This window comes from Plodia interpunctella, chromosome 17, assembly GCF_027563975.2.
Source record: "Plodia interpunctella isolate USDA-ARS_2022_Savannah chromosome 17, ilPloInte3.2, whole genome shotgun sequence".
NCBI classification, from domain to species: domain Eukaryota; kingdom Metazoa; phylum Arthropoda; class Insecta; order Lepidoptera; family Pyralidae; genus Plodia; species Plodia interpunctella.
This window is the reverse complement of record NC_071310.1, coordinates 8,152,104-8,178,202: the sequence shown is the minus strand read 5'-3', so window position 1 is coordinate 8,178,202 and position 26,099 is coordinate 8,152,104. Positions and strand designations below refer to the sequence as shown.

Below are 26,099 nucleotides of genomic sequence, written 5' to 3'. Positions count from 1 at the left end.
AAATAAACCCAATATTTCAAGATCGGCTATATTTAACATTACAAAAAGAAATTTTTGTTAACAAATTATTTATTTATAATTATATGTATCATTAAGGTAATTGCAAATTGTATCATTACACATAACACATATCTATATAATAGTATTCGCATTTGTAATATGTAAAGAAGACAAATTTTATTATTTTCCTATCTACTATAATAATCTATTTAAATTTTTTACAATGAACGCCTAGTTATATTATTGTAGTCAAAATACATAAAACATATAATGAGGGTAAGATTAAATTGAAATTGAGGGTAACAAGTATGAAAAATCTATAATTTATCGCATTCCACAGTCTCTAATATTATATTGGGCTAGAATGTCACAACATTCTAGCCCAATTTTTCATTCAACTCCAATATAAACTTCCGCGCTTATGACGGATAGATTTTCCGTTGAACTGTACCCAAAAACAATATTTCAATGATATCAAACACAGATTTATAGAAATATTATGGCACTATCTATAATTCAAAGTATACAATTTCAAAATTTATTGCTTTAGCTGAGCCATGCAATATCCTAATTTAATATTACAATAAAAAAAATATTAATGTTAGAAATTCACGAACCAGTCGCATGATCCTTGATTAAAAAATTATAACTATTTACAAAGTCCCACGTATATAACCATAAAGTATATAAGTATAAGTAAACGAAACAGAAAATTTCCTTTTTAAATACTTGTTATTATACTTAGATCATTGTTATAGAAAAATTGGGGAGATATTTTTTTTTTGATAAATATAATGAGATACATTCTGGACTCGAATTGGAATCGAATCCACGCCCTTGCCTATGCAGTGGTCTTACCACTGAGCCGATAAGATAACGATTATATCATCTGTTAAAAAGCATTTGTGACATGTACATAAAATCGTTCAACAAGTCCCTATATTCAGTGCCAATTTCTGTTTGAATTGTAAAGACACATGAGGTCCACTGGTCGGCACATACACAAAGTAACACAGCACTACACAGTACACAGTACACAGTCACTGGCCCATGTTGAAGAGCAGCTTGAGGTCCTCGATGGAGAGCTTGGAGCCGGCCGTGTGCCTCGCGCCGGTGAGGACGCTGTCGGCCAGCTCTAGCTTGGCCTGCTGCAGCTTGCGGATGCTCTGCTCCACCGTGTCCACGCACATGAACCTAAGGAACGCAACCAAATATATTTATTAATTCAAATTCGTTTATTTTGTAAACATGAGTGAAAGAGGTTAGCGTGTTTGTGAAAATGTATGTCCCGCCACTGAGCGTACAAAATTATATTACGAAAATTCAGGAATGTACTAAAGTCATGATATTCATTTATATAAAGTTACATTTAATGTATAATGTCAAATTGATATAAAATATTGTTGTCTTATTGTAATAAAGGAACGGGATAGATTGCGAAGTAGAGGGGATGCCTTCCCAGAAGTGGAACACCATGACTAATAAAAAAATGGCAAACTTAAGACTGGTTTTAATTCGCGTTATTTTCTGAAGTGCTGAGTCCAGTAAATCGTTAGAATATTATTCTAAGCTAAAACGTTTACATAACGATAACATTCCCGTGCTTCGTGCACAGTAGTGACGTCACGACGTAATCACGCACGACTCTAGTGCCATAGGTGATATTTTCAAAAGTCTGCCACGTCACAGATACAAAACTCCCGGATCACATTTATTTGTTGTAAAAACAAAAAGCGCGCCAAATTCCTGAGGAGTTTACAATGTTCTGAATACTTGGCAACCGCTGCGGTTCGTTCCAGACAATGACTGTCAAAATACCCGCGCGGCGTCGCCGTATCATTCAACTATTACGTCATAATTCAGAATTTCTACAGAAAAATGAACGCTCTTCAATTTTCATTCATGAAGTATACGCGGGTCAAGGACGAGTTTTATATATCTCTGTGTCATGTTCCAAGGTCACATGTCACAGCCAAGAATGATCTTGGCTGTGACGCCCCAAATACCTGTACGCATAAAATGTATATTTGGATATGAGATTATCAGATTACGAACCCTCTTGACTACTGACACCTTTTTTCAGCCTCTCTTGGGAATGCTAATGTTGTCAACCGGCTGCGAAAGCTTTTTATCCTTTAATCGCCTCGTACGTCATCAATATTAGGATATGGAGTGGGAATCTAGGGCGGCAACCACGCAAGACGAGTCATAAATACTTATTCGTTAGGTAAGTATATGTTTTCCTATTATTTTTGTCACAATGAAAATATGAAATCATTGGAGCTGAGTCAAAAGGTATATTCTTAACGAAATGTTCTTAAATCAAGAAAAAAAGAACCAGCGATCAGACATGGAAGTGACTAATTAGCGAAATAATAACACATTAGTGAGTGGAAAGCTTGGCATTTTGTCAATCCCGAACATAACGACACTTCCGCCGGATATCGTCAGTTTATAATTTGACATGTACACTAAGTATTTACACTAAAATTATATTTGGAGTTTTTTTTTAAAGCTTACACTCAAAGTAGACTATAGGTTACAGTAATTATATGTTTCAGTCAATAGTTAATATAATCTTTACATGCTCGTAATATAAAACAAATTTCGCTGCCGCGTCTGTCTGTTCTCAACTTAAACAATACTGCACGGATTTTCTTGCGGTTTTCACTAACGGATAGTGTGATTCCCGAGGTAGGTTTAAGTGTATAGTTTATTATGTTTACGAGGGAAGCCGGTACGGGCCGCTGGTAAAGATAAAATCACACAACACAATTACTGAGCATATACAACATTGAAATTTCAATCATGTACAATCGACCGTATATCAAGCATGGATCACTATGCAACAGTAATAGCGGTGACTTTGTAATGAATTTGGGTAGCTTGGAGTGCTCTTAGTGATAAATATTTAGGGTAAGTTGTACCAGTCAACTTTGACCGGTTGATTTTATCCTGCGCACCACCGATGTTTAGACAAAATGCCGTACTTTGTGGAAAGCAGAACATACACGATTTTCGTAAAAAAAATTCACCTCCACAAACGTCATCTGGAGGTTAACTTTTGAAAAAAAAGTAGCCCATGTTTGAACAGGGTTCTTTAAGTACATGCATAGTACATTTCATCAAAATCAGTCCAGCGGTTTAGTCGTGAAAGCAGAACAGACAGAGCGACTTTTGCACAATCGCGCTCAGTCATTTCGTCGTCCGACGACAAACGACGCACAACTCGTGCGAGTGTGAAGAAGAGCTCGCACCTATAAATGTTGACGTCCTTCCGCTGCCCCACGCGGTAGATGCGGTCCTGCGCTTGCTCCTCGAGCTGCGGGTTCCAGTGCGGGTCCAGCAGCAGCAGGTGGCTGGCGCCGCACAGGTTCAGCCCCACGCCGCCCGCCGTCAGTGACAGCAGCATCACCTGACGAATATCATTTATTATATAGTGTGCTTGGACTATTTCAGTTGAACATCGATGCGAGTCGAATGCATATTTATTTTACAAAAATGTACACATTTATACAGAATACAACACTTCGTGCTGTTGGGCTGTGCTATGCATAGTGGTGGGGAAGCGTTAGGGATGAGCAAAAAATATATCGATGTTTTTAGTCAATATTTATTGATATTCTTACCCCATTTGCCGATCCCTAAGAAGCGTAATACACGGCGCGTACTTGACTTCTACCCAGCGCTTCACTACCGAGTACACATTGCTCAGTGCAATGTGTGGTGGTGGGAGAAGCGTTGTTATTTCATGAGTACTCCCTACACAATGTTAAGATCTTACATTCTTTCCAGAGTCGATTGCTGAATAATAATGTACTTTATTTTTCTACTTTTTGGCATACACGCGACATACTTTACGGAGCCGAAGTTCAGAGTGACAACTGCATAAATATACCTATTAAAAATTACTTTGTGTTGCCCGAGCGTTATTTCGAAAACTATTTCAAAACGGTCTTTTCCCAATTTTTTAAAACTATTTCACATCAATCCCGACATAGCAATGAACCATTGGAATTTTTAATTAAATTTTATTAAACCGTAACATGTCTTAAAAAACCATTTTTAATTTATCAGTTTATATTTGCGCCGCCGTGCAATTCGGCTCGTGACGTCACTCCGACTCACTCACAAGCTCACTCGTTCAGTATAGGATTACTAACGAAACTAACTAAAATGAAATCACCTCGAACAAAATGTGGCGCAGAGTGTTAATAATATATTTGAACTACACATTAAAAAAGTTGATTTAAAATATGCAAATGTAAAATCAACACTTCATTTTTATGAATATATATATACATTATGAATATATATATATACAGATATCCGACTCTATTTTACATTTTTAAACAAGTACATTTCCTTGTCATTCTCATTCTCATTCTCAGTCTCATTGTCTACTTCCTTTTTTCCTTTACGTGTCCTAGATGCAGCACCATGACATGCTTAGCACAATTATACAAAATAATAAATAAAAATGAATTGTGTCCGTATTTTTACAGGTTTTTAAAACTTTTTACCTGTATAAATACGGACACAATTTATTTTTCTTTTTTATTTTCATACATTATTCTAACGGGTTTCATGAGAAAGTTAAAACATACTTCAAGCTAAAATATATTTTGTCCCGTTCTAATTGTGCGATAGTGACAAAAAATAATCAAAATTTGAATATGCTAACTTTATTACGAATAAGAGGGACATAATATAATTAGATATATGAAATAAATACCCTGGTGGGGTTATTGGCATCGTTGATAGCATCAATGAGTTTCTGCCGCGCCGGCACCGGCACCTTCCCGCTCAACGTCACACTCTTGACGCGCTCCTTCGTCAGCTCCCGCTCCACCAGGCCCAGCACTGACGTCCATTGGGACACCACTACCGCTTTGTCGCCTGGGAAATAATAGATGTGACATTCTTAATTTAAAAACTTTTGATATAAGATTTATATATAGATGTGCTTTTGTTTTTTTTTTTACTTTTTTCATTTATCATAAAACTAGATGTTGCCCGGGGCTTCGCTCCCGTGGGAATGTTAATATAAAATATAGCCTATAGCAATCTTGGATAATGTACCTTTCTAATGGTAAAATAATTTTTGAAATAGGTTCAGTAGTTTCGGAGATTACCCGCTTCAAACACACAAAATCACCAACGCTTACCACTTTATAATAATAGTATAAATGAAGAGCACTTTTAAAGCGAATGGCTAATCTTATTCTTATTTCACTGTCAATTACAGATTCCTATTTTAATTTCATTCATTTCACTTTATTTTAAACTGTATATTGTCTCGTGATGCGAATAAATAGCTTATCTATTTATCTATTGTCAATGACTGTACGGGCTTAGATCCCTTTCCATATGGATGGATAAACGAAACAAAAAAAAATACGATAAAAGACCAATTGGGTGTTTCTCAGAGCGTTTCGACCATTTCCAAAATCAAACTATACTATTATTATAAAGAGGTAAGCGTTTGCGAGTGTGTATGTTTGAGGCGGATAATCACAGAAACTACCGAATCGATTTCAAAAATTATTTCTCCATTAGAAAGGTACATTGTCCAAGATTGCTATAGGCTTCATTTTATCTCAAAATTCCCACGGGAACGAAGCCCCGGGCAACATGTAGTCATTCATAAAATTGATATCACCACAGCACATAATAGTAAATTGCATTATTATCTTTGTTAAAATTTGAAAAATTGTAATGACATCGCGTCCGGAGCGGTCGAACACTCTGGAGATGCATCAATCGCAATAAAATCAGTGTCCTCACCCTTATTGGCCAATATTTTGTGCAAACAGTCCATAACAGCGCGTATCTTGGAGGAGAGACGCGAGAGATCGAAGACGGGGTCGCGCGGCGCCAGCACGCCGCGCAGCGCCTCCGCCACGCCCACAGCGTCCTCTTCCGGCTCGACATCGCTCTGCAATCGATGCTATTTGTGTCGTTGTGTCGCTAGAATCTACTGGTTACTGCTACTGTGGCACACGACTAAATTGCTTGGTTTTAAGTTTTTCTTTTGTATAATTGAACCGAGAGGTCCCGGGTTCGATCCCCGGTCGGGTCATGATGGAAAATGATCTTTTTCTGATTGGCCCGGGTCTTGATGTTTATCTATATATGTATTTACTATAAAAATTTAGTATCGTTGAGTTAGTATCCCATAACACAAGTCTCGAACTTACTTTGGGGCTAGCTCAATCTGTGTGATTTGTCCTAATATATTTATTTATATTTATTTATTTTACAACTAAAAGAAAATAAATTAAAACTAATAAAAACGAATTATAAGAAAAACATAAGAATAAAAATAACTAACTAGCGCAAGTCCCGGGTAAGGAGTCATTCTTGGTGAAAACCGCATGAAAATCTATGCAATAATTTTTGAGTTTATCGCGAACAGACAGACAGACGCGGTAGAAGACTTTGTTTTAGAATATGTATTTGTTGTTCGTGATGTATTTGTTACAGAAGGTTTGGTATTTCGTTGTACGCACTGTGACGAAGTGTGTTGTTGTGTCGCTAGAATAGACGCGCTTGTGCTATTGCGGCACAAACCGTCTAATATACTTAGTTTATTTATATTTTCTTTCTCTTCTATAACGTTCAACATTAGCGTTCCCAGGGAGGATTGTCATGAGACAGGCGGCCGGTTGGAAAATCACAGACGAATCTCTAAAATGTTTGATCATTTTTTACTCTGACAACATCCCTTTCTACATTCTATGCTTCCCAGCATTCTCGTTTCACTCATGTTTTCAGGCAAAATCTTGGATTGTAAAAGTTACTGATACAATATGAAATAATCGAGTCATATTGTGTAACATACATTTTATTTTACATGGTGTAATACTTTTTGTATAGCGGTGGTGTTGTAATGGTTAAGACGCCCCCCTGTGGATTGAAATGTCTCAAGTTTGTATACCACTCATGATGGAAAACATCTTGTGACAGTTTACTTCACTAGTGTGTAGGTAACTATTACTTCACTAGTGTGCATGCGACTACATGCCACTAATTGGCGGTAGGGAGTCATAAGTCACGTCAGATGCCTTTAGGCAACTTGAATAAAATCTGACACCAGTGTAATACCTAACGTACTTGATATAAATGAATGAACAAGGATTAGGATTCAAGTAATTACCTTTCTCTTGCTCATAGAGTCCTCGAGTGTCAGTTTGTTCAATTCTTGCAGCAAATCCTGTAAAATATTTGTATAGCATTGAAGATTACTTTTGAAAGTATTTAAGATAATATTATTAACTTAATACTCAGTAATTAAGACAGGATTGTGGTGTGGATAAGTGTTGTGGTGTGTGGTTCCGCCCTAGTATAGGACCAATATATATCCTCCCATGGATGACGTCCGAGGCGACTAAGGGACACAGCCTCGGCAGCTAATTCCCAACGACGGTTGACGTCAGACAATTCATAAAATCAGAAGAAATCTTCAAAACAAGTATAATTTTTTACACGGACTTCGGGCGCCACAGCTCTGAATGCAAACAGGAACACGCGAAGATTAGAAAGAGAGAGAGAAAGAGTAAGACACCTGTCCGGCGGCGTCCTCCTTTATATCCGCGGTGTCAGTGTCATCCAACATGGCGGCGATGAGCCCGGAGTGACAGCACACTTGACGCAGCCGCAGTAGCAGCACCAAAATCTCGTGGGACTTCACTGGTTTTGCGCCTGCGGAAGATAAAAGATAGACGAATCTCTATTACTAGCCGCAAAACACATATATATATATATACTTTATGCTATGAATATGTTATGTCACTGTGTGTATCGCACTTTATATTTGACATTGACAGATAATGTATATTATAAAAAATACTTTAGGGGCCGTATATTAATCACGAGATTAATTTAAATATTAATCAACTGATCAAAAGTCTTTCAACCCACTAATATTATAAAGGCGGAAATGTATGAGTATGTATGTTACTTATTCGCGCAAAAACGGCTGAGCCAAATTGTATGAAATGTTTTATTGAGTTAGCTGATAAATAATATGTACATATGGGGCACTTTGAATCTCGAAAGTGCGCGATTCCCTACGGGAACTTGGTTGTAAAGTCTGATAGGCAATGGTAATTTATAAAGTAGATGGCGCTGCTGTGCACAAAAACGTACGTTTTACGCAAACGTACGTATGTTTTTATAAAATAACGCGGGTGACACCACGGGGTGCAGCTAGTTTAAGAATAAAGCTTTACCTTGTAGGGCGATCATTTTCTTATGCATCTTCTCGTAAGCAGTGTCCTTCTCCGGAGGCAGGAACCCATCCGCGTCGGCGTGCTTCTCCGCGCGCTGGTGGAGAAACTGAGCGAACAGCGTTTTGGAGAACACCAACACCTGGAGAATATTCTTCAAATTTGTTATCTGTTTAATGCAGCAAAATGTTTGCATTTGCGTGGGTTTCACCGACTCATTTTATGAACCTGGTGAAGCATTGAAGTAATAAGGATGTGAATTCATCATGATCTTCCTGATAGATTTTCTGCCTGTCATAAGCCCTCTTGGAGAATGTCTTCGTTACCTGTCTGTACGATAAATAAAAACCGTCTGGTAGAAATTCAGCCGGCAAACGGAAAAAATGAATTTTTCACCTTATTTATGATAAGAAAGCCAGATAAACAGAAAAATATCACCTTCCGATAAACATCTCGGACTGTGTAAAGTTCACCTTGACATCAATGTCTATGGCGAGCTGTCACCGTGCATTATTGTATTGAGGTCATTTAGCCATTTTTTTATTTGAAAGAAGGAAACAGAAACTTCACTTGCAAAGTGAGAGAGAGATAGACATACATACAAGTTAAATAAAAGCTTTTAAAAAACTAAACATTCCAACATCATTATTTCCAATAAGAAATCAAGAACAAGAGATCTTCTTCATAGTCGTATTCCTCATGGCTGAGGGTCGTGATCAATACGTGGAATGAAACACACACAACAGCTAGAGAGCTGTTGCGAACCACTCCATTACTAATGCCAAGAGTGGCATTAGTAATGGAGTGGTTCGCCATTGCCTTCTCCATTTCACACACATGTTAATAATCAACCAGTGTGCAGGTTTCCTTTACCGGAACAAGAGATAGAAAGGGAGAAATGTCACCTTCTGATAGACGTTCATCTCGGGCTGTGTCAGAGTGACGTGGACGAGATGCGCGGCGCGTTTGGGCAGACAGGCGAGTTGTCCATTCTGCTGCAGCTGCAGCTTGGTGCGGCGCAGCAGCACGCAGCGCATGATGGTGCTCAGCCGATCCTGCCCGCCCTGGCTCTTGTTGTCGATCCACTTCTTCCACATCTGACCGACATTCATTCCATTTTATATGATCACTACGCTTCGCCCGGGTAAAACCATAATAAAATGTATATGTCACTCCTGAAGGTTTCGCCTATCTCTATACCAAATTTCATCAGTAGTAGTTGAGTTTATTCAATACAAACAAAACTACAAATCTTTCCTCTTTATGATATTAGCATTGATTATCGGCTAAAAGAGATTGCGTAGCAAAAACAATTCTCAAGGCCGTTTACAGGCCTTCACTTGTATAAATTATTTAAACAAGTATCTGTTTTTACCCGTGAATTCGTCAGCGTAGAATAGTTGCGGCTGACATCATAATAATATTTTTTTGTGATAAATATGTTTACCCATGCTGGATTACTAATTTCTAGGGCCAATATTTTTGTATGATAGCCAATTGATAATCTTTTTTTCAACATGATTTTCAAACTTTCACCCCTATTATAGTTTTTATAATGCCGGCTTCACATAGTCGTCGAACAGATTCGGTATACATTGCTAGTTTTTCATTGCAATAAACAAAAGCACTGATACTAATTATGAAATGTTCGCGTATTCGCGTCGGCATGTGTCCGAGTTCGGCGAAAGTGGAGCTGGCATAATGGTTGAAAACAAATATATATATATATAATTACCATGATATAGAAATTGTTAAATTGTATACTTACGTTTGTGTTCTGAGATTGTGTTCTGCTGAAAATTGAAAAAAGCAAAAAAAAAACTCACCGTCAGCTCGTCGAACGGAGTGCACCTGAGGAACTTCATCAACGCGAACAGGTCCAGGTCCTTGTTCTGCACCGGCGTGCCCGTGAGGCACCAGCGCCGGCGCCCGCGCAGCGCGCACACGGCGCTGGACGTGGCCGCCTTGTGGTTGCGCACCTGGTGCGCCTCGTCCAGGATGATGCGGCGCCACTGCACCCGCATCAGCGGCCCGTTCTGGAGATATATCCTCCGTATTGTTTACTAGCTTTTCCCCGTGGTTTCGCCCGCGTTTTCACACGGCAGCAGCTATTTTTCCGGGATGAAAGGTATCCTATGTCCTTCTCCATACACTCAAGAAGATTGGTTCAGCAGATAGAGCGTGAACAAACAAAATTACTTTCGCATTTCCGGGACCGCGGGAAAAGCAGAATTTTCCGGGATATGTTATGACAGCGCCATCTAGTTATTTAGATTATAACTAAATGGCTTGCAATTCTATTTGTTGATTAAATCTAGCGACGAAATCACTTTGTATCAACACGACACACTAGATGGCGTTTGCGTCTAAGTTTGCTTTCTGGCTTCAATTAATAAACATTGCACAGAATCGATAATTTTTTTTTTTTCATTTAGACATAGTCTATTTTATAGGATGGTATATTAAAACCTTCTCCGTACTTCAAACTACATGTATGCAAAACTAGCTGCGCCCCGGAGCATCGCTCTCGTGGAAATTTCGGGATAAGTGTTGTTCCAGGTTATATTCTACCCGTGTACCAAATTTCATAACAATCCGTCCAGTATATTTTGCGTGAAAGAATAACAAACAAACAAACAAACAAACAAACAAACAAACAAACAAACAAACAAACAAACAAACAAACAAACAAACAAACAAACAAACAAACAAACAAACAAACAAACAAACACACACACATACATCCTCACAAACTTTCGCATTTATAATATTAGTAGATTGGTAGAGTAGATAAAGTGTGAAAATAATATGAACAAACTTTCACACTAAATAATAATAATAATCATGAGTACAATGACCCGGGGTGAAAACCAGGCCGTACCTTGTCCTTGTCCCGCTGCAGCAGATTGTAAGTGGTGAGCACGAGGTCGCTGGCGGCGAGGCGATGCGGCTGCGAGGCGCGCGCGACGCCGTGATGCAGCGACACCGACACGCTGTGCGCGGCGCAGTGTCGCCGCACCTCGCCCGCCCACTGCTGCATCAGGGACGCGGGGCAGACTACCAGCGTGCCGCCAGGGATCACTGACACAATTCTCACATTACCATCCTTGTGCTCGACAATTCATATACCGTTACTAGTGACCATTTGTTAAACAAACTAAAAAACCCCCGTCACCTTCAATATTCGTTGCGCCACAATTTTTGAACGGCTGAACCGATTTTACATGAAACATAGCTAAGAACACTCGGGATAAAATTATCTATGACACAAAAAAAAAACGAAAATCAGCACACAACAAAACGAACACCATTGTGCAGGTCTCCTCACGATGTTTTCCTTCACCAGAAGCAAGTGGTGGTCTATGAAAACTACTACACATGAGTCAGATTCATAAACAAAATCATATGACACGAGTAGGATTCGAACCTGGGACCTATCGACCCACAGGCGGGCGTCTTAACCATTACACCACCACCGCTTCGAAAGCTGATTCGCACGTTTTTCATGTAATAAAGCTAATTGCTGTCAAGTCACTTGGGAACTGTGGAATAAAGACAAGAGACTTACATTTAGATTTGCTCCGTTCGTAATCATCGTCGTCTCTTTCACTGTCGTCGTGGTCGATATTGCCCTCCTTGTCGCTCAACACTAACGATATCATGGTGATAGTCTTACCCAGACCCATGTCGTCCGCTGAAACATATCAATAGGCTATTTCACTAATAATAATAATAATAATAATAATTTATTTATTTCATAAAAAACATACATATTTGGACTTACGTCTAATTAGGTACAGTAATAATGTATTTAGGTAATCGTAATCACATAATTATTGGTTGAGTCCATCACACTAGTGTTTAAACTAGGCCGAGCCTGTATTATAAACACTAGGTCCCTTCACAAAATAACATTTTAGGAATATTTATTTACATTTAGAAAGAACATTTATTATTTTCTCAAGTTAAGTACAAAATTATAATATATTACGAACATAAAGGTGTCTAACTAATTAAACAATTCAAACTACCTACATAATTACCACGGAGGTACAAAATATCCCAAGATTGGCGTAAACAAGCATGACTCATGCGCCGTGCGACTGTGAGCATTCAATTCATTTTAGTTAGACTACGAAGAATATGGAGTGTGGCAAATAAGTTAACGCTTTTATTTATATAAATTCAGGTTGTTAGTATTTTAGTTTAGTACAAAGTTTATTAACATATTAAGTTTGATTTTGAAAGGTATTTTATTAGTTTTATATTATGTGGTAAAGTATGATATATGTATATATAGTAAGTTATGTAATTAGGATATATATGATATTTAAAAATGTATTTTTAATATTTAAGTATTATCATTATGATTTATATATTAATATAGATTACAACTTTATTATGACAAGATTGATAGAAGATTTTCCGTGTCATCGTAATTTAAGGTTTTAAGCCATCTTTGTAGTTTTTTCTTCATTAGATATTTATTAAGGTTGTGTATTTCAGTTATTCCGTTTACTTTATTGTAAAGTTTAGGTCCTGTAAAACATTGAAATTTTGTAATAAAATAGGTTTTACGACTAAATGTTGGGCAGACTTTATCTTTTCTACGCATCAAATTATATTGATCAAGTTTAAGGGGTGTTGTTTTATGCTGAAACTTAACGATGTTTGCTACATAAAGCTGTCGCACACTCAAAACATCGCTTTCTGTGTATAGTGCTTGGGTCGGATACTTGAATGGCCTGAAATGGAGTACCTTCAATAGACTACGCTGTGCTCTTTCCAGAATCAAAAGAGTTGTCTTTCTGGTACCACCCCATGCTCTTATACAGTATGTTAAAATGGATTGTCCTAGCGCAAAGTAGACGGATCTTAGAAGCTTAATATCAGCGACGTGCCTCAGTTTCCTAAAGATTGGTATTAGACGCCTAATCCTCGCGGTAAGTGCATTTATTTGGGGTTGCCATGAAAGCGTTTCGTCAAGAAGTACTCCTAGGTATTTAATGTTACTAGATCTTTCCAAAGAGCTACAGGCACATCCTGAATGAGCATTGAGGTTACAGGTGTGGGCTTTAATTTGGAATTTTGAGGAGGATGGCAATTGGTTACGGTTTATACCAAATGTAATAAAGTTAGTTTTCTTAACATTTAGTGTAAGGGTATTAGCACATAACCAACTCATTACCTGTCCCAGTCCTACCTCAGCGTTTTTACGAGTTTCTTCCCAAGTGTCACCATGAAATATTAGTGCGGTATCATCGGCAAATGCGAATATTTCTCCCTTGAATAAGTTCATGTTGCACAGGTTATTAATATATATTAAGAAGAGGCTTGGCCCAAGCACGCTGCCTTGTGGTACTCCAAATGTTACTGCAGCATCGGAGCTAGCATAGTCATCAATGACAACTCTTTGCGTTCTATTAGAAAGATAGTCCCTAAATAGTTTTAGAGCCAGACCACGAATACCCAGCCGTTCCATTTGTTTTAAGAGCTTAGGAATAGAGACCGTGTCGAACGCTTTAGCCAAATCTAAGAAGATGCCTAAGGATTTCTTTTTATTATCTATTAATTTTGCGACATGTTCTGTAAGCTCGACCACTCCATCTTCAGTTGACATTCCAGCTTGGAATCCAAATTGTTTTTTGGAAATGATGTTATTTTTATTAAGGTATTCTACTAATCTTTTATTCATGATTTTTTCCAATATTTTTGAGAGAGCTGAGAGTACTGAGATGGGTCTATAATTGCTTATTACGTTCTTATCTCCGGATTTATGTATGGGGTGGATAAGTGCCTTTTTGAATACCCGCGGGAAAACACCTGCAGATAGGCAAAGATTGAATATGTGCGTGATAACTGGAACTAATTTAGGGTGAGTCATTTTCAAAATTTTAGAGGATATGCCATCCCAACCCACAGCACAATCGGTTTTCAATTTGCACAGTATCGAGCCAACTTCGTATTTAGTAGTACAATCCAAAAATAATGAGTTACCTACCAAGTTTCCACCATTTGAAGCACCGGGGCAGTTATCGTTATTGGGTATTTTTTCTGCCAAGTCTCTTCCAACGTTTGCAAAATAGTTGTTTATTTGGTCTAAGGACGATTCAGGAGTAGCCGAAATATTGAGTAAATTCCTTGGCGGTGTTTTTTGAGATTTCAAATTTGTGATTGAATTTATTGTCTTCCATGTCATTTTAGGATCGTTTTTGTGTCTTTCAAGTTCATTTTTTTCATATAGTTTCTTTAGTCTTTTAAGTAAATCGTTGCAATGATTTTTATACAAATTGTATTCTTCTTTTAGAGTATGGTTATTTGGTTCTGACCTGCATTGCATGTGCATTTTATCTCTTTTTAAAATACATCGCATTAGCCCTGGCGTAATCCACGGTTTTATATTTCTTTTTTGTCTCGGAATCTTTTTAAGGGATGTGTTTTTGGTGATACACGTAGATAAGATATTAACGAGTTCTTCGGCGGACCATTCCGGATCACTCGACGATAGAATACTACTAAAATCAGTGTTGCTTATGTCCGTAACAGTGGTTTCAAAATTGATGTGCTTGATGTGAGTTTGAGCTTTGTTTCTCTTTACTCTAAGGTCAAGTCCAACAATGACTGCATTATGGTCGGTTATCGGGGAGTTTAAAACTATGTTTGTGGTCGAATTTATAGACTTAACCATCGAGTGATCCAGACATCTATCTTCACGAGTACACAAAGTATGCCCCGCTGTCAAACCGTGTGAAGCTAACAAATTAAGGTAGTCGGATGAGTCAGTGTTGGTACTTTCAGGTTTGATGTTAATATTAATATCACCAGTTATCAGAATATTTGAGAAAGACTTAAAACGTGTTAGAATGTCATTTAATGATTCAAGAAAATTAGAAATGTTTTTAAATGATGGTGATCTATATATAGCAATAATAAGAGTATCATAGTTTACTTTAATAGTCATGCACGTGGCATCAATCATTGGTATTTCCTCGATTGAACAAGGTAAGTCAGCTTTTGTGTATACAACAAGACCGTCATTTTGATTTTTGTATTTTGTCGTGAAGTGTATTGTATAATTTTCAAGAGTAGGAAAAACAACAACTGTAGAATTCCAGGTTTCTGTGAGTACAACAATATCAAATTCTACTTTTATTCGCGCTAAAAGTAATTGAAATTGGTCGAAATTGTGCGATACACTTCTTATATTCTGCGTTATTACTTTCAGTTTGTTTTTGAAAGGCAACGAAGGGCATTGCTCAGGGCTACACATGCTAGAATTATTATTAGAGACATCGTCAATACTGTTAAGAAGTTGGTTTACACAATCGAATTTTGAAGTTTGGGGTTAATCGACTCTGAGTTTAAAATCGTTTTAGTTAATTCACTGTTTGAAAAGAAAAGTCCTATTATTTTAGATAAGTTACTCACAAAGCGCACAACCTTACAATAGTCCACACAAGAAAGTTGAAAACAAAAACAGACAAATTCAAAAAAACTACACAATTGCAAATATTGTATGAAGGTAAAATAGTAGTACGAATACACAGCATACCCAAGGACCATGCCTGGGGAAATGCCCACTGTCAAGGGCCAGATTAGCTGGTGGACTCTGACTAGTCATTTGGTTTTTACTCTTAGTGCTTGCAGCTGTGACTCACTTCTAATTTCGATGGCAGGGAGGCCAACGTCCTTGCGCAGGAATATTCGCCCTCTCACGGTCCAGCAAAATTTGTACCCGCTATCATTTGCCACGCCCCGTGCCAGGAATAGCATTCTCTTGGTCTTAGGTGTTAGGCTTTCGGAGATGTATATGGGAAAACTGGGGCTATTGTAGCCAATCTTGGAGGAGTTAAATTTTTCAGTCGCAGATCTCCTATTGTAGGTCCTGGCTGCATCAACTATTTTATCCTTGGTGAGGACTGAGTGGAATTCGGTCACAATGGTGCTATTTCCCTTCTTGTCGTTAAACTGGTAAATGTCTCTGATATCTGAGGATTTGATTGGCACCTCTAGGGCCTCGCAACATTTTTCAGTAAACGCACAAAGTTCTTCTTTGCTTTTCAACTTAGCTGTCTGCACATTGCGAATTTCAATTTGAGAAGATTTTTGTTGTCGTTGTAAATCCTCGACCCTAGCTTCCAGTGATACGATGTGTTCTTTTTGAAGGTTACGTTCTTTCTCCAGTGATTCTACTTTAAGCTTCATATCATCATATTGTTTTGAGATGAAGTCCACCAGTTTCATAATTTCGTCATGTGATTGCGTCATTTTTGACATCTGTGTTGAAATGTCCGCCATACTTGAACAAAGGTTTTTTATATCTTTATCCTGGCCGGACTTCCAGTTGTTAAGCATATTCATGATATCATCTCGTGGTTTTCCTGAGGAACTTGGAGGAGAATCCTTTTTTCTTTTTTGTCGTTTTGTGACACCTTCCGTTATTCTGTCATCACATGGGGCAGCCTCAGACTCAGAAGTGTGAGCAGGTGTGGATGGAGGTGATCTCTCTACTCGAGGCATTTTTTTACCGAAAAATTGAGACAGGTCCACAGTTATTGTGGTGTTGACCACCAGTTCGAGTGTAGTTAAAGTAGGAAGTGTGACTCACTATTTGTTTCGCTCGTTTCACCTGTCCTGTCCTTGTCTTCCACTACGTCGGGCTTCTGCTCTCCTAGTACTCGTCACGAATTTATATTGTATTTTAGTAATTTTAATAATTAATTAATGGAAAAAGACACAACACACGTCTGTTCACTTCTAATGCTCGGACGAGATTCAAATAAGACGGCGTGGTGTTGTGGTCACCACGCCCGTCCGCTGACTGGAGGACATGGGTTCGATTCCCACCGCAGGCAAATGTTTGTGTGTGTGTGTGTGTGTATAAAGCCATGTTTTGAACAGAATATTGTTCAAAAACATAAAAAGAGGCGTGGCCGAACATGTTTTATCGAACGAAATAGACTCGAACGTGTTCGGCGGAGTTTGTGGAAAACATCGCCCGCGTTCGTCTGCGGGGGCGTTCATTTAATGTGTGAATTGATAGTGTTTCAAATTTATTATCTGTTTAAAAGAAATGTTAAAATCTGTCTTCAATTTGTAGTTCTAGATATATGTTGAATCTGTTTCTTTTTCTTCTTCCAAGAACTAAATCTACAACAGTTAAAACAATGTTAACTTCATCCTCGTCACTGCTTTTTTGTAAATGTGAAGTTTTGTACAAAATATACTTTGTTTACTGAATATTGCTAGATTGCAGCGGACGGGAAATGTTTTGAACATACTATTATGCTCAAGAACAATGTTCTGTCCAAAACATGTCGCCAACCTAATATCCCGCCACAAGGTCGCTGCGTCTCCCTCCACTGCAGCCAGCCCAGCGCGTGCAGCTGGTGCGGCATCATCTCCGTCCGCATCGCGGCGGGGGGCGGGGCGAGGGCGGTCTCGGGCGGACGCGACGCGAGCGACTCGTGCAGGCTCCGGAGCCGCTCCAGTATGAGGTTCCGCTCCGCCATGTGGGTAGACATCGCTGGGGGAAATAAGCAGTTAGAATAGTGACTTAGCTGACGCGGAGTTGAAACTATAATAGAAAAAAATCGTGATAAAAAAAACATGAGTCAACCGATGAGTTCCCTCGTTGAGAGCCGATCCTGCTCCACCAAATGGTCTTGCTCAATGCATCGTCATTTAAATTAAACTTGTATATGTTATAGCTAAACCCCAAAGTGCAGCTATACCCAGGTTTAGCCTGCTAGACCTAGGTGCAACCTGTCTCAGGTGACTGGTTTAGCTTTCTTATGGTCGGTTCAGATTAGATTTATTCATTAGATAGTCACGACATCGCTTTAGCCAGCTACCAGAAAAATAATCGTTATCTAATATCGTCTAGTATCGTTATCGCTATCGGAAAATAATTGTAAGGTCAACAGCACATCCAGTTGCTCTGCATGAACCTCTATAGCGCGGTAATAGCGGCGAGTTTGCGATGAATTTGGGTAGGTTCACGTGCTGTTGACTGTACATGAATTATGTCTCAACTTTGCGATCGAAAATAACTTGCTAATACTTTCATTCCAAAAACAGAACAACTAGATTGAGACTATTTATTTATTTATTTATTAAGGTATACACAACAGGTTACAGTCAATTTAAATAGATATATAACAAAAGTTATGTAAAAGCCAGACTATGACCTAAAAGCGTGTACACACAACATGACAAACATATTTCCACGAAGTAACAAAGTGCTAAGCAAAATTTTTTTTTTCCTGTTTATAATTAAAACCATTGTAAAACGTTCACATATATAGATATATTTATTTCGGTAAATACAAACAACAGTACCTTGTTTGCCGAACATCCGCGGCTGCACGGCGTTGCTGGCCTGCTGCAGCTCGTCCCAGGACAGCCCCGAGTACCCGTCGCGGGCTATGTCCTCGGCCGTCGGCGCGTCTGCCACATTTGAATCATTACATGTTGGACGCTAGTAGTTTGTAGCCATTAGAATATTTCATTCAAAATTTCATTCCTTCATCTGTGAGGTTGGCGTCAGTTTTTTTTTTTTATATTATTGTATCCAAAACGTCAAAATTTATATGAAGAACGAGATATTAATTTTCCATATCATATTTGACTCGCAAAATCTCATAATTACCCCACTAAAGTGCATAATTTACCCTAATAATATTATAAAATTAAATGTGAACATTTGTGAGGATGTATGGGTGTAGATATGTTTGTTACTCTTTCATGTAAAATCTACTATACGGATTGTTATGAAATTTAGTACACAGGTACAGTACTACCACGTTTATAAGTAACTTTGGCATTGTTCGACTGCGCAGAATAGTACAACCGACCGCCGACTCTGGCCGAATGAGAACATTAGTGAAATAACGAACTTATTGCTACTACATAAGATTTTAAATCCAAAAACAACAGGAGTCGTGCTATCTCGCTCATAATAATTGTACAATATTACACTTGAGGACAAATCCAGACATGGCGCGTACGCATTAGCCAATAGCGATTGGCGCAGATGCAAAAAAAATATTTCTGCGCAGGTACATCGGTGTAACTTATAAAAGTGATGAGAGTACTGTAGAATATAACTGCTTGCTTTTATCCCGAAATTCCCAAAGGAGCGAAGCCCCGGGGCGGAGCTAGTGAATAAATATTTTGACTTTGAACATATAGCTATGCGATTATTTACACATTCTTTACACGAAATTTATAATTAGTGTAGAAATAAAATAGAAGCTATTTTATTTATATATTACCTATTTCTATTTAGCCTCATACTAGACATGTCAAAAGACGCGAAAATTATGTTATGTATTATATAAGATACATTATTAGAAGAAGTTAAAATATTAACCATTGGTATATATAAAAAACACCACAAACAAAATCATATTATTATTAATTTAAACTTTATTGCACAAACATTTATTGTCAAGTCGTTTCTTCGTCATCAGTTCTAGACTATTGGTTTTAATTATTAATTTATGAAGTTTAAAAATTTCTCGCGTGGATAGTTTCCTTCAGCGAAGGCAGCATACTGCCAATTTAATAGTGATTTTTGTAAATAGAAAGATGAGTTCTTTGCTTACCCGGCTCCACGATCATGTTGGCCACCTTGTCCCCCTGGCGCCGCACCTCGGACTCCAGGGTCGTCAACCTCTGGATCAGCTTCTTCCCGCCGTCAGGGAGCGTGTCTACGTCCATGTTCTCCAGTAGATACTAAAAACAATATAATATACTAACTAATATGTGGCCAACCTTAAGGCGGCTGACACTTAGGTATTTATTGCCGTTGTTCGAATACAAAACAACGGCAATAATGGCGTAAGTGCCGGGAAAGTAAGTTTGTTACCTCTTCACGCTCTATCTTCAACCAAACTTCGTGAAATTTTACATACATGTCGTTTGAAGTGTGGAAAAGGACATACGGTACCTTTCATTCCGGAAAAATAACAGTTCCCGGCGAAAATTTATGAGGGCGAAGCCGCGGGCAAAAAGCTAGTCACATATAAAATCAGTTTTTATACTGTGCCTTTTTATGATTTTACAGTAATATAAATTAAAATAGACTTCTTAGGAAATTACTATCATGATAATGAATGTTTTGTTATTAGATTGGTCTAGCGGATAAATCGTTTTCCGTCAACTGCTGCTGCAACATCCGAAGCTTTAAGGAAGAAATTATTATAAAAAAATTACACATGGCAACGATTTTTGTTTTTTTTTTTTGTTTTAGGGGAGGGGAATACTATGATGAAGGACTCTCACCCTGATATTTTGCAGATCCTCCTTGAGCCCGTTGAGCTTGCTGAGCTCGTTCTCCCGGACATGCTTCTTCACGTACACCACCTGGGCCGGGGCGCTCGGAGGGGCCAGGTATTGCTTCAGGGTGTTGTCTGTTGACTTCCTCTCCGCTTTGGGTTTCGGCGACCGAGGCGACTTCGCCTTCACCTGTATTTATAAATACAGCTCTGCTCAATAGAATAAAATAAATAAATATAAGTTATTGATTTTTTTTAAATATATTTTTCCCTCCCGTTTTTGCTTTGTGGTTGCTGTCTTTCATCTACGGGTATTCCCCAAAGTAATAACTAGTTCATTAAAAAATACATTTTGAAGCTGTCTAACGTCAGCTCTCTCTGAAAATTTTATGGTCGCCTGTGGCTAAAATTAACACAACACAATATTTATTGCCGAAGCAAGACAGTCTTTCTCTATTCCCGCTCGACTCCAGATTTTTTTTGATCTCATTATTTTCGAAATCTCTCTCTGACCTACACGATTTTCAGGTCCGCACCCATAGAACGTCGAAGCATAGGATTTGCTAAGATTAATCTGGTCACAGTTTCTAAGACACTCGTGACTTGATTAGAGTTTAAAGTGAAATAAATCGATGTTGAAAGTCTATTCTCAGATATTTCTATGGAAATTGTCATACGATTTTCACAGTGTTATGGTTAATGAAAGGGATTTATTAAAACTGTATTCGGTAAATAATTAATTGTATTTATCAAAAATTATGTAGTTAAAATAACTTAAATTATGTAAAATAACTTACATCTTGCGGACTTCGCAAAATCGATATGTCCTTTGGACTTCGCGGCATTTTTACAATTTCATGAGAAACAAACAAACAAATAACTACAAATAACACCACATCCAATATTATTTTCGATCACACAGACATGCACTTGAAGATTCTTTTTGAATATATCGTTACGTTTTCGCTTGCCATTAGCATTAGACTGATTCACTTATTTTTAAAACTACCTTCATAGTTTTTATGTTTTGAAATATAGCATAACTCGAAACTAGTATGACATAGATAGACCCGAACTATCAATCTATTAAAATTCTACTAAAAATCCCACTAATATCGTTAATGCGAAAGTATATAATGGCAATAGTACATGGGTACTTTTTATCCCAAAATTCTAACGGAAGTGAAGCCCCGGAGCGCGGCTAGTAATAATACAAAATGCGAAAGTGCTCGAAAAAATCCGCAAAATGTATTGGATGAATTTCGATAAAAGTAATAGAATATTTACTATTTAATTATTTTTAGGGAAATATATTTACATATATAAATAGGTAGTTAATTAGGTTGTCTTCACCAAATTGCTCATTCCTAATTTCCGCAGTGTTTCGGAATGAGCAATTTGATTAGTGACTCAATCTATGTAACTAAGCTTAGATACTTTCCCGACATTAATAAATGTTGTCCGAATGTATCAATAATTTCTTCACATGTATATGTGGAAGGTTCAATACAATAATCCTTTATTGCAAAAATTTAAACAGATGAACAAGAAAATGCGCAAAATATCGAAGAATAAAGAGCGGCATCACTTTTACCTTGTAAGCCTTCCTCGAAGATCGCTCTATCTGATGGCGAAATTAGCAACAAAAAATTCTTTAGCGCATCTAGTAGGTGAAGACATAGGTAGTGTGAAGGCTAGTTTAAGGAAAACTTTTTATAAACAAATTTTAGACTAACTAGACCATGTCAAAGAGGAGCTCGATGGCGCCGAGCGCGCTGCTGTTAAAATCCATCCATCCGAATAAGACACCGCCAGGCCTACACTCATTACGCCATCCATAAGGAATGTCTGATGATGAATAAACCAAGTTACTTACCTCATCTTCATCGTCGCTACTCAACGCAATTATCTCTGGCTTGGAGTCGATGATAGTGACGTCATCGTCAACATACTCCCCCGTGGTCATTTTACTTTTCAGATCATCCACTTTATACTCGGTTAAGTCCACATCAGCTACAGTAAGATCCACTTTGGCTGTAACGAAGCTGTTTTGTCTCATTTGCTCATTTCCAATGGGATTGTTTTTCTTGTCATTTATTTTACTTGTCCTGTGAATAACACAAGTAACACAACTTTGTATCACAAGAAAGTATATATTCATAGGCCTAGGGTGAGGGTCGTGGTCATTACGTGGAACGTTGTTATGTGTGTTTACACATAACAACTTTCTTGGCACTATAAATGGAGTGGTTTGCCATTGCCTTCTCCATTTCACACGCAAGTTGATAATCAAACGATATGAGTGCAGGTTTCCTCACGATGTTTTCCTTCACCGGAAGCAAGTGGTGGTCGATAAAAACTGTTACACATAAGTCAGATTGGTATACAAACTCATGTGGCACAAGTAGAATTCGAACCTGGGACCTTTCAATTCACAAGCGGGCGTCTTAACTATTACACCACCTGCTTCAGAAAGTTCAAACAAAAAGAAACAAAACAAAATCTTTGTACATTTTGTTCATTTAATGGTAAATATTAAAAATTATAGAGAGACCATAGAACCAGATCATTTGAATAATACCTATTAATAAAACTGGCGATAATTTGGGTGATGAGCTGCTATAAATGTTGAATAACATGGGGTAAAGCTACAAAATTCAGGGCTGCGACGCCGTCAAGCCGCGAAGCCGAGGCACCGAAAAAATCAATCGTGACTGAAAATTTGGCTGTTTTTATTTTACAACCCTGTAGTCAACCCTTTAGGGAATGTTATTGTTGCCTATCAGCTGCCAAAACTGGCCACTGAACTATATGAGGTGGTCCTTTTCTAGTGGCAATCAATAAATATTTAATCTTGCAGCTCCGAATACATACCTATTGCTATCATTCAATGTATTTGTGACATCTTGTAAAGGGCTAGAGAAAGGCGAGCAGGTAAGTCTAGATGAGTTGTTGTCTTCTGTCGGCCTCCGAGGGGATTTGTAAATGGAATCCCCAACATCCGGTAGAGCACCAATATCGTCCGGAGTCTCAACTCCTGACTTGCGTACACTCTGAAAAGGAAGAATGAATCTTTAAGTTGAAATGAAACTGGGCCACATTTTATTGGTAATCTTAAAAACTAAAATTTTTATTTAATTTATAATTTTGTAAAGTTTAATAAATCGAGATTTTCTGAAAGAAAGACCATTTTCCATGTAGATCGGCACATGAAACCCAGGACTTACAGTGCAGCAGAGAAGCTTATTAAAAATTGTGCAGAGTCCCTAGGACCTAACAAATCAATTAAGGGTTAATTATAACACCAAAGATGTCGGAAAACAGAATAAAAAAAACTCACATCATCTGATTGTATGAAGTCAGACTCGTCACTATCTCTGTCTTTTGGTATCACTCCCATGATACTCATCCGAGTCGCTCGTGACATCAGCATCTTCTCCTCCTCCAATCCGTCATCATCATCATCACTAGCTTCTTCCGCAACCTCTTCTTCATCATCGACTGTGTCTTCATTATGTCCATCAATACTGAGTTGAACTTCCTCAACTTTATGTGACTCATTGTTTTTTATTTTTAAAGGTGAATTCTCAGAGTCTGACTCTAGTATTATTTTCTTTTTGTTTTGAAGTCTGATTAGGGGTTCATCATCATCAACAGACTCATCATTTTCCTCACCAGAATCATTCATTTCATCATCAGAACCAACAAAACTATGATGAGTTTTGTCAATTTTGTGATCAGCCTCTTCGATTTTCAAAGGTGTGTCTTTCATACATGTCAGCTTCCTATGTCTATCATGCTCTATGATTATAGAGTTGTCTGTGTCAGATTCAAGAATCATTCTCTTCTTGTTCTTACGCCCTAAGAATGCTGCTGGAGAGCCTGATGGCATCCTCATGGGTGGACGTCGTTTTGGAATCATTTCTGGGGATACCTCTTCTGTAGAATAGAAGCATATTATGGGTTAATAAAAATTATGTATTACAACAGTCATAAATCAGCCAGCAGTATACAACAGAACAAAACAATTTCCACAAATAAAGTTTCCTTAAATGTTTATTTCTTATTTACTATTGTATGGGTTAATTCGTTCAACTGGGTTAAAGTGTATGTTTAAAGACAACCTTGTTTATCTTTTATTATGTTCCTAAGTCCAGAGGTTGTGCAGTGCTATTTAACAATGGAATTTTGATGAAAGTGTAAAACTAACATGTCTAGTAAAATAGTATAATAATTTAATAAAAAAATAAAATAACTTTATTAATTAACTAACCCATAAATTGATACAAAATAAACATGTCACTAAATGACATCCAATAAATTAAGTACAATAAATTATATCAGATTACATGATATTCAATAAATGATTTGATGACACTTGCCTTCATCATCTGATGAGCTAACTACTATTCTGTTTGGTGATGTTTCCGACTGTCGTCTGATACTGCCACGCTTATTGGTATCTAATGAACATCAACATTAAATGATTATACAAACTTATATTGAATGAAATCGCGAATGGTAGATGTATGAGGTATGTACAAATAAATTCAGTTTATTTTACCATCATCACTGCTGGATGCGACATGTGCGTCAACTACACTGCTTCTTCGGACCACCGATTTCCTGACATTAGGCGTAGTACAGTTTCCATCGTCATCCACATCACCTAAAAATTATTATCTTTGACTTATACACTCATCAAAATAAAACGTCTGGCAGACGATGATAATAACGTCAATAGTTAATAAGAGTCCCGGATATTACAGTACCTTCTGTAGATGATTCCTCGGACTCAGCTACAAAAACAGTGTGGTTTTTAGTCATGGGTTTCTTTTGTTTTTGTACAAAAGAATCGTCTACCACATAACTGCTGTCGATGATTTCAGAATCTGACTCACTCATAGCACCAGTTTTATCACGGTATTCAAAGAAAGAATTCTCCATCACTGTGGCTTCTTCATTAAGTATTTTAATACAAAATAAATTAAAACTAACAACAAAATTAGATTTGTTTTCACTTTTAATAACTCAAAACATTTTTCGAAACGAAAAGTCGTTTCTTGGCGTTTTGTTTCATAATAGAAATGTCATAATATTTTGTTCTCTTGATGCGCTTACCAAGGAAGTTGGTCAATGGTCACACACGAACACGGCACCGCGTGATGATACGAACACGAACTATCGCGTGCTCTAAAATATTGGTACGGTATGAAAAGTAAATACGAATAATATTTTCAGTATAACATAATTTTATATTTCTGTATTTATCTTATAACAAAACGCTTACATACTAAAACAGACAGAAAAACTAAAAAACAAACTATATACATCTGAAAAATATATTTTGTGGGGATCCTGGTGAACGACTGGTTTTTATAGGTATACAAACATTAGTCCTTTACCAGGATCCTCTGGCTAGCCTAATCCTCCAGTGGATCCCTGTAGACTTACCAGCCAGTTTACTGGAAACCACTTTTAGAAAACGATATATGGACTTTTAACTATCATAACCTAACTACAATAACTACCAAAATTAGCTAGGAACTATACACGCTAATTAATACCTACCTAGCCACATTGTACT

At 37.6% G+C, this 26,099-nt stretch overlaps 1 protein-coding gene across 2 annotated transcripts; it reads right to left on the bottom strand.

Moving 5' to 3' along the window:
- Positions 1-12: 12 nt before the first annotated feature.
- On the bottom strand, positions 13-25,590 carry LOC128677181 (transcription termination factor 2-like). Of its 2 annotated transcripts, XM_053757850.2 has the most exons (21): positions 25,285-25,590; positions 25,077-25,181; positions 24,895-24,975; positions 23,853-24,451; positions 23,387-23,565; positions 22,389-22,620; positions 20,520-20,702; positions 19,841-19,970; positions 18,573-18,680; positions 17,557-17,757; positions 11,800-11,925; positions 11,113-11,312; positions 10,058-10,267; positions 9,137-9,328; positions 8,235-8,373; positions 7,568-7,704; positions 7,160-7,216; positions 5,788-5,938; positions 4,736-4,899; positions 3,258-3,415; positions 13-1,194 (listed from the first exon to the last, which is right to left on the bottom strand). In XM_053757850.2, exons 1-21 carry the CDS (start codon positions 25,457-25,459, stop codon positions 1,041-1,043), a joined length of 3,681 nt encoding a protein of 1,226 aa, XP_053613825.1. In that variant the 5' UTR covers positions 25,460-25,590; the 3' UTR covers positions 13-1,040. The 2 variants fall into 2 exon arrangements, with proteins under 2 accessions (XP_053613825.1, XP_053613826.1); XM_053757851.2 differs by lacking the exon at positions 24,895-24,975.
- Between the last annotated feature and the right edge of the window lie 509 nt (positions 25,591-26,099).